The sequence below is a fragment of the Oryza glaberrima genome, chromosome 10 (genome assembly GCF_000147395.1).
Source record: "Oryza glaberrima chromosome 10, OglaRS2, whole genome shotgun sequence".
Classification (NCBI taxonomy): Eukaryota; Viridiplantae; Streptophyta; class Magnoliopsida; order Poales; family Poaceae; genus Oryza; species Oryza glaberrima.
Window position 1 is genome coordinate 3,840,979 of NC_068335.1, and position 9,946 is coordinate 3,850,924.

General features: G+C 44.3%; 1 protein-coding gene across 2 annotated transcripts; it reads right to left on the reverse strand.

Annotated features, from left to right (window-relative positions):
- Positions 1-297: 297 nt before the first annotated feature.
- On the reverse strand, positions 298-8,197 carry LOC127786385 (rab escort protein 1-like). 2 transcript variants are annotated; one of them, XM_052313785.1, is made up of 10 exons: positions 7,325-8,191; positions 7,116-7,235; positions 6,823-6,922; positions 6,382-6,420; positions 6,011-6,227; positions 5,844-5,919; positions 5,536-5,731; positions 5,330-5,410; positions 997-1,099; positions 298-671 (listed from the first exon to the last, which is right to left on the reverse strand). In XM_052313785.1, exons 1-9 carry the CDS (start codon positions 8,011-8,013, stop codon positions 1,010-1,012), a joined length of 1,608 nt encoding a protein of 535 aa, XP_052169745.1. In that variant the 5' UTR covers positions 8,014-8,191; the 3' UTR covers positions 298-671; positions 997-1,009. The 2 variants fall into 2 exon arrangements, with proteins under 2 accessions (XP_052169745.1, XP_052169746.1); XM_052313786.1 differs by lacking the exons at positions 298-671; positions 997-1,099; positions 5,330-5,410 and having other exon boundaries at positions 5,541-5,747; positions 5,861-5,919; positions 7,325-8,197.
- Positions 8,198-9,946: the final 1,749 nt, after the last annotated feature.

Consider the following 9,946-nt stretch of genomic DNA (forward strand, 5'->3'; position numbering starts at 1 on the left):
GGCGAGGCGTTTGGAAGGAGAAGCAGGCGGTTGCGTCCGGACACTGCAAGCCAGCACCGGACCTTACAGGTCTAGCATGTGGCATGTCTCATAGACCAAGCGAATTCATGATTTACGCATAGGACCCAGATTCTTATTTGACATTCAATTCTATTCTTAACAAACTTAAAAGGTGGCTGGCAGTTTCCAGATCTCAACAAGCTTGTACTCGGGCAGTCGAGCATCAAGCATTTAGATGATTAGATGAACCGTGCTAGGGGAAAATACTACAGGCCAAGAAAAAAGACCCGAGCCGAAGACTGGAAACACCCAAGATGAATAATTTCAGCATTTTAACTCCAGGAAAACACATGAATGTTTTGAGTGTACATTTTCGTTCTCGACTGTGCAATGATTTAGGATGTTTGCCGTAAAACATCATTGCCTGTAACTCCATACACAGCAAGTGTTGAGGCACTAGTAGTAGCCCATTTGCACCGCGCATGTGTAGGGATACATTAAACAAATGTTAAACGCCGGGAACGACTGCATTCCTGCCTGTAAAAGTTTTTCCTACTGATGCCAGTAGCCACTTCAACGTTTTAAATCCAGCACGACGGTTCAGAGGACACTAAAAGGCACACCGTAAACAGATGATGATGCCTTCGTTCACATTCGGTACGTGGAAGTTGCTGTCCAGCAAAAGCGAAAGCAACAAATGTTTAGTCCACATATATATTATTCCTACAAATGGTGTGTGCGCGCTTTATTTTGTCAAGCTCTTGTTGTAAACAGTTAAGCACACTAGCTTTCTTATTTTGTACTGGTTATGGACTTGTTATCAAGAAATTATGAAAGACGGTAAACAGTAAATATCTCTAGAATTTGGAATTTTATATGTAGCCAGATAGCTCCTATCTCCATTTTCCCCTCAACAATCAAAAGAGTGCATTTCATTTGCAATGAGTAAAAACATGAGCAAAGTAGTGCAGTTTCCATACGTAAAGATTTCCATACCTAATGAATGATCTTACTCAGCAGAATCAGAGTCATCATTAGCATATACAGCAGCTGACTTTTTAGGCAAGAATTCTTCATTAGGATAAATATCTGCGAATAACTACAACAAAGGAACCATAAAACGAATTAGTCAGATCAAGGACAAATCGTATTCAATGTTATGTGACATCTCAATATATCATGCTACCACAGCCGTAGGTAGTGACTAAAAGAAACATTAAATATATACTAAAGCTATTTACAACATAGTGTACAAGTGACTTATCTCTACTACTTTAAAATTTCGTAGTGGTGGTGGTAACTCCAACCCTGACAGACACGCGTGGTATTTACCCGTACGATCTTGACATTCAGCGATACAGATCGATCCTCCGCCAAATGCTCACCCGGCCCCCTCCCCCTCCCACCTCCCCCATCCTCTTTTCCCCCTCACAGCATCCACGCCACCGTCGCCGCCCCCCACTTTCCCTGACTCCACCGCCTCCACCCCCTTTTCCCCCACACCGTCACAGCCTCCACGCCACCGTTGCCGCCTCCCACTTTCCCCGACTCCACCGCCGTCGCCGCAGCGGGAGGTCTCCGAGCGACGGATTCTGGAAACCCGCGGTCTTCTCCCTCCCGTGTGGCCCCTCCATCACCGCTGATTGAACATTCCCGGATAGGTCCCCTCGCGAGATCGCACATTCGCGCACCTACCTCCGTCGCCCCATCCCCACGCCCACCACTTCCCCCGCCGCCACCACCTCCATCCAACCGCTGCTCGTCGCGGCGTTAGCGTAGGGAGGACTCCGCGCTGCGGACTTCCCTCCGTTGTCCGCTCTCCCGCTCCCCTCGCCCCATACCCCCACCCCTACCACTTCCCCTGCCGCCATGGCCTTCATCCAACCGCCGCTTGTCGCCGCCGCTGGCACAGGGAGGACCCCGGTCACTGCCACGGTTCCTCTGTCTTTCCCCGTCCAGCACCGGCGCTCCACGCTGCCGCCAGCCTCCACTCCCTCAGCTGCCTCCTTCATGTCGATGGCCATCTCCACCTCACGGCATGCCTGATCCCCGAAATAGCCTCGAGCGGCGCCAAAACCACCTGCGTCGTAGTGGTTCATGGGCACCTTCAGCACTGATGGTTCAGAACTTCAGATCCCCACGGTCAAGATCACGCCGGTACGGTGGTACTAGCTCACCGCATGCCCGTGTCAGCGTGCAACATTTCGTGTCCGCACGATCTGACTATGGCCGGCCGGCTTCGGCTCCGACTCTGGCGGCGTTACTGGCATCCAGGCACTGCGCCGGGTAAGCTACCCTATTACTCCTTAATTTGCTTTCTTTAGCTCCTTTTTGGCCAGTCTATGTGAGCGACAAGAATTGATTGGATTCGTGGTGGGTGCAGTGGTGCAGAGGATCGATGTGATCCAATTGTTGCAATCTCGGACTGAAATCAGGTTACTAATTAATCTCCAATACGCTGACCAAACAAATTTGTGTTTTTGTATTGCTTGTGTTATGGAGCCTGTACAGGCCAAATAATGCTTCGTTCATGCTTTGATTGCACCAAAGCGATGTCCCTGAGTTGTTTGTGAAATGTGTTTCATTTTTTGCTGTGATCTGGTGTGGAATATGGAAAAGGGAAAGAAACTGCTAATCTGAACTGATAGAGCAAGCAAAAGGTGTGTCTATATACTTTGCTTTCAAGATGTTTTTGTGGGTAGTATTTATTATAGATGACTTAAATTTGCAGACAGGACAGAACAGCCAATATGAAGTCATTTTCCTTAACTTCTGTAAATAAGCCACTCCATATGCCTTTTCTTAGGTTAAAATCATCTTACATGCTTGCCATCCAATTGAAATGCTTGACGAAGCATGATTCTAGTTACTGGTTTTCTCAGTTTACAAAAAATCCATGGAGTACTGTTATGTGCTCGTTTCAATGCAATCTAAAATCTCTATTGCAAGGAAGGGATAACACTCTTACGGGCTTTTGAGAAGACAGGAAAGTTCTCTTCTTGCTGTGTTAATTTTGTCCTGCACATTTCCTGCCTATTTTTGTCCACATGTATTCCTCCACCTAGCATCCCGTATATAAACCTGGAAACCTAGAGTTTTCCACTATTTTATTTATAGAAATTAAGAGTTATGCAAGCGTCTCTTGATTAATCCCCATCTTTCCAACCATTCGAATCTTAAGCACATCTCTTTTTCAGAAACGGAAAGATCCCTAAACTGACAGTGAGTGTTATAATCCATTTTTAAAAAAAAGTTGTCCAAAACTTCAAAGATAGTTGCTCTGAAAAAAAATTAATGTCTCGTTAGTTAAACTCTGGCGGCTTATAAGCTGAGTGAAGTAAACTAGCATTGTTATAGGATTAGACTTTTACAGTTATACCCTTGCAATCTAAAATTTAAGGTGGGAAAGCAACGAGAAAACCTCTAAATTAATTCCAAAATTCAAATTTAGCTATGGCTTAGAAGCAGAAGGCCTGCCAATGGAATAGTCTTTAGCACCTAGCACTCTAGCAGAGCAAATAGTGTGATCTATAAACAGGTGTTATGGACTTACTTAGCTGCTATTCTGTACTAAGCCTAAGGATGAGAGAAATCCGAATCATTTAGAAATCTTGTTTTCTTTTGAAAGCTACGACTGCAACAGAAATTATTTATATTTTCATGCATTGTTTATGTGTGCACTAATGATGTCCAGTTGCAGCCGCTATTCTGGACTAAGCCTTAGGATGAGAGAAATCCGAATCATTTAGAAATCTTGTTTTCTTTTGAAAGTTACGACTGCAACTGAAATTATTTATATTTTCATGCATTGTTTATGTGTGCACTAATGATGTCCCGTTGCAATTCACCTACATTGCAACAGGAAAATATTTTCATAATGTCAGAGCAAAATAGTGTACTTCTTTTACCACCAAGAAATTAGTTTTTGATATATGCATGTGGCAATAGAGAAAATGATGTTGAACTGACCAAAGTCCCCATCAACTAATAGCTGAGATGCAATGTACTTGCTGGGTTACTCTTGTTTGCTCATAATATAGAGGTTTGTTAGTCATACTATTATTTTATCGCTGCTGTTATTTCAAAAAACTGGATGACAGACTGACAAGGTGCCTTTGGAATTATTGGTTACAGCAGAGTATCAGCTCACAGTCTCAGACAGGAGTATGTTTAACTGGTGATGAGATGACAAGACAGAATGTCAAGCTGCTGATCAAGTCTCTCCGGGGGAATTGTTGAAAAAGGAGTTAAAGAGTTTGTCTTCAATGAAAAAAAAAAGTAAAAACCCATATTGATGGGACTAACCGATCAGGTCCTTCGTAAAGAGGAGAGCAGAAGCAATATTTGGCAAGATTCCAGAGTAGAGTACAATTAGCATCCCGTTGTTTTAGGTAACATTTCTGCTTTCTTAATTATTCAGAGCGAAAAATAACATAAGGGGAACAAAAACTCTCCATGAATTCTTGTTGGTAGGCCAATTTTTGTTTGCGAGAAGTGATATTTCTATTTTTCATGGTCGATCAAGTGTAATAAACTGAAACTACATACATGAAAGCTTGACTCCCTTTGTGAGCCTGTCAGCCTGTTTTGACTGTAAACTCTATAGCAAGAGCAGAGTTCTCTGAAGAGGGGTTTCTTCTGTCCGCTCTAAAGAAGGAAGTTGAATGCTTGTTTAAATGAAGTTCAAACTCTGAGCTTTCATTTCTTGAAGATTTTAACTTGTCAGATTCTCTGAAAATTGATCTATCGCCTAGGCCTCCTATAAACATAGCGAATGCAATTTTACTGTCCATAAATTAATATAAATATGTTTCAATGCATTTGAGACCCATTATTGTGAATTCTTATTTTCTAATAAATACTTCACCTTTTTAACAATATTTTGATATGGATTGTTTTTTAAGGCATGTTTGTGCGTAGACTATGGTTGTAGGCTTTATCAGTCATGTAATAATCTAGCTCTTAGTGTATTATTGAAATGATTCCCGTTGCAAAGCACGGGCAGCTAACTAGTACTGCAAAGAAAAAGTTGGTTGTTACAATCATGGATGGAACTTGCACCAAAACAAAATGTATATAAAAGTTGCTCCTTCAATGTGAAAGCAGATAAAATAAGCCATCTAATACCTAATAAGAACAATTCTGAAAGATCCATGGTGATTTTTGTCCTACTCCCTCCAGATTTTTTTCTCGTCGTTAGGAACTTAGGACAAGCTGCTTAGCTCAAGTTAGTATTGAGCATCTTGTTCTAACGACAAGAAAAAATGTCTGGAGGTAGTACTTTTGATGCAGGTACATTCAAAAGAAAATGCAACATGCAATGCAATACCTTTTTTGATGAATCCAGTATACTCCGGTAGTCCAGATGTTCATCAGGTGTAGGGCACGACAATAAAGAACTAGATGTTCCCTGATTTGTAAGACAGGACAGTGAACTTCTAAGGGAAAAAATGCATATACACCAGGACAAGATAGGTGTTCTTCAGTACTCAGACTACATGAATACAGCCTATAATGGTGATAAAAGAAATTCACCTCCGTGATCTCTTGAACATACACACAGCTCCAAATTACTGTCGGCTTCAAGTCCTCATTATTTTCACTAGTTTCCTCCAAGTGGCCTTCCAAAGAATCTGAAGCCTGTGGAGCGAATAGAGCATCTATTGCCTTTTTTATGAGTTGTTTTCCAGTAGAGGTATCAGCACACGGGGTAGACAGATACACCATAAACCTAAAAGCGAGATTGACTTGTAAGGTAAGCTATTAGTCCTGGGGGTATACATAGCATGTGCATGCTAAAACTGACATTGTTGAATGATATGATGATAGAATAAATAAGTTACATTCCAGGAGGGCATACTGCTAGATTGCTGCTCAACTGAAGACCCCGTATAGCTGCAATCTGCTGCTCTTCTAATGCTAAATGAAGAGAGGGAGTCATGTCAAAACAGATATACATTGCTACATCAAAGAAATATGGCACAGACAGGTAATGAGTATTGGTTCTTACATTTCGGTGGGAAAACAATTAGAAGATTTGATGAATCCTGTTTCACAGATTTGCTAATTATGCATATACCCCTCGCAACTTTTCTCAGCAAGTTTGAGTCTGAACCATCAGATGAGGCATCCAGAATAGGGACTTTGTATGATGGGTCAAGTATCAACTGCTGGCACAAAATATCCTGACCGGATGTTAATCTGGCACCTAAAAAATTCTTCCTTTCCTGATCCAGAGAAATAAAGAATTTCAATTTATCGATGAAGAAGTGGAGTAACAAAACAAAATGGTTACACAACTTTCACAAATAAAGTATGCATCCTCTGACGTGTGAAATAAATAATGAAGTATGAGAAAAATAGCACAAGTTTGTATCATACCTCATCCATAAGAAGTGCAGATATTGGCATCCGCAACACCTGAACAGATATTGGTAAGGCTAAGTATGAGAAATGACAGTGTCTTTTCAAAAGTGATTATTTATTTTATTTCTCTTTTTGATTGTTAGTTTTATATGAGAGCATCTTTCAAGGATCAATTACAACAGAAATCACACTAGGAATGACACATATTCCTCTTACTAGATTCCACAGCACAGCAACTGCAAACAGAGCCATAAAGAAGGTGCAGCAGCCATTCAGGCAGAGGCTTGCCGAACACATGGAATATTACATCGCCATTACCACACGTTTTCGTCGCAATCAGATTGCAAGTAAGACTATTGGGATTAAAGATGCTACAATCACATGACTGTCGACGAAAACAATAGCAAGAGATAGAAGACAAAATCATTGCGCAGATGTTTGTGAAGATCATCTTACATATAGTGCACCCTTAACAGCAGCACAGCGACAGAAAGCTTGAGGCAGTTCACCATGCCCATACATCGGATAAATGAAAGCACCTTGTGCATTAGCAAACCTGGTACAACAGAACAAGCAGATGTAACATTTCAGCAGCATAGCAAGGTACTTTAAACTTACATGCTCTACATACATCTCTGCAAATAAATGAAAGTTGATTGGTTGCTCAATAAGGCATTTACATAATAATAATAATGGAATAATAATGCTTTCCAAAGTGGAGAAGGAAAGGTTCAGGCAAGCAAAGTGACCTCCCAATGGACGAGGAGTATAGAGCAATGGTCTGGATTCCCTCTCTCGTAGTCAGCAATTTCTCGCAACAGTCAGTGTCTTGATCATAATCTGCCATTGCAATTGCATAGAGCACAACCCTGTAAACAAGGCACAGATGTCAATCTTAATAGTCATGTTATTACAATAATAACTAGACTAGAGTAATCTCAGTTACGGACGCCCTTACGCTCTCAGCTTGGGTGGAAGCCGATGTTTCTTGAGATACTCCACGAAGGGGAGGTCCAGATCTTCCTCGGATATCTTATCAGAAGCTTCTTCACCCTCTCCGTCCTCATCGGCAGCAGCAATGTGTGCCCGCACAAGCTCGAAGAACCTAAACAGGACGGTCTTCTCTGTAAGCTTGAGGGTGGCGGTGTCATTGAAGATGGCCTGCCGCGAGTCCGGCACCGGGTAGAGCTGGCCCTCCCAGTAGAGGAGACTGCCCCCCTCCACGCTCTTGAACTCCACATGGTGGCTTCCCCCCGACCTCAGGAGAAGGCCCACGGCCTCGTCGGCGCAGTACAGCACCCTGGGGCCGACCAGGTCGACGGTGAATCGCCTCGACGGCTCCGGCGCCGCCCCCGAGGTCTCGACCTCCGAGTAGATGTTGCGGCGGTGGAGATCGACAACGGTATGCGAATCGTCGCCGGAGGGGGAAAGGGGAACGGAGGAGGGGTCAGGGGAGAGGAAGGAGGGCAGCGGGACGGAGGAGTAGAGGGAGCCGTAGAACGGGTTGGGGTCGACGTGGAGGACGGTCTTCCCGGCGGCGGCGCAGGCGGCGGCGAGCACGGATTCCGGGAGGCCCGTGCCGCAGATGACCACGTCGAAGGAGGTGGGCTCGATGGTGGGGTAGTCGTGTGCAGGAGCTTCCGCCATGTTCTCCGATGAATCTGGCTGGGGATCCACACGGAGGCGCTTGGTAAGGAAGGTGAGATTTGCCGCCTCCGCTCGCAAGCAAGCAAGAGAGATTTGCCGCAACGCGACTTCGGTGGGCAGGCGGCGCGGAGATTTTCTTTTTCTTTTTTCTTTTTTTTTTTTTTTGAGAGAGAGAGCTACACTGGACACCAGCCGTTCCAGACCAGGTGGACAGCCTGCCCAGAAGAAACGTTTCAGGGCATCTCCAACTGTCTCTCCAAATCTCACTCTCTAAATATTTATTTAGCCAACTCTCCATTTAGTTTAGCAAGTCAATTCGTTGTTTCCTCCAACAGCCTCTCCATTCATTCTCTCTATTCCGAGTCTATGACAGCGGGACCCACATGTCAGCCTCTATACCACACGTCGCCAGGATGATGAACACAGCAGCAGAGCATATTTGGCAGATTCAGATCATCATCATTCAAATCAGTCATGGTAGCAGAGAAGCATGACGACGCATTGCCTGATGATGTAGAGCCTGGCCTTCTGCTCCCTTAGCATCCTGCTGAGCCCAGCATCAGTTAGTGTAGAAGCGTATTCTCCGTATGATGTGCATCTCCGATGAGTACGCTCTTCTCCATCATCCCCTACAATCGGCTCTAGTCTTGGGAACTCAGCTTCTGATACGGATGGCCGATTGACAACCTTCATAACTATCAGGTTTAACCAGGTTTGTAGCAGCCACCAGGGTCCACCTGCTCCAACTACTGAGCCGACGGCTACCTTAGCCGATGCATTGTTCAACATCTGGTATAGATAGCCGAGGAGAATTTTACTGAAGGGGAATTGTCTCTTTGTTTCTAGAGCTTCAGCTAGAAATTGCCAGTTGGTTGTGGGGCCGCAACTTGATCCACAGAAAAGAAATTTCTCTAGCCACATTAACAAAAAAGCTACATGTTCCTGAGGGGTGACCGAGCCCGGGCCCATGTATGCCGCTACATAGCCTGACCAACCTCCTATGCTTTTGGTCTTGAAGTCATATTGGTTCTTTGTGTTCAAACTCATAGGGTTGGCCGATGAGGTGACATCCAGACCTGTGATCATGCTGATATCTATGAGAGTTGGAGTCATCGGCCCTTGATTGAACAAAAAGGCATTAATGGTGTTTGACCAGAAGTAAGAAGCAGCTGCCATCAGGGGTTCATCTTTGGCCGAGTTTGCTATAGTAAGGTCAAGTGCTTGGCCGATTCCGATTTCATCCCAGTGGACCTTCTTGCAGGCTGATACACGTTTGAACCATGTAGTCCAGCTCTTTTCTGGTGGAACTTTCTCTAGAGACGGCCAGGACTTGAAGGTATTCTTCCAGTGACCTAGATCTGGGTTGGTTAATCTGAATGGGATCCTATTGGTTTCACCAATAATGAACTCGGTGGGGTCTGGATTGCCGACTGGGCCGAGAAAGTAGTGGTTTTCATGCGACAGGCTAGGAATCGCAAATAGGTTGGAGAGGTGCTACAAATCCAAAGCGATTCAGAGGAAGAGAGCGATATGAGATAGGAGAAGATCGATCTGCTGCTAAAGAAAGAGATTTACCCGATGAGAACTTACCTTAGCATATTCGGCTGATGGCGCACCAGATGGGCTGGCGGAGGACGACATTGCTGCGAGCGGAGATCTCGTCGAGGAGGAAGTCGCCTAGAGATCGCCTTTGCGCCGGAGAAGTCGCCAGAGAAGAGAGAGAAAAGGTTTCGCTTGAGCAGTGAAAACGGAAGTCACGGCGTGAGGTTTCTCGGAGGTTTCTAAGGGGACTGTTTGGGAACTAGGGACTAAAATTTAATCCCTGTCACATAAGATGTTTGGACAGTAATTTAGAGTATTAAACATAGATTATTTACAAAACCCATTCCATAACCTTGGACTAATTCGCGAGACAGATCTATTGAGCCTAATT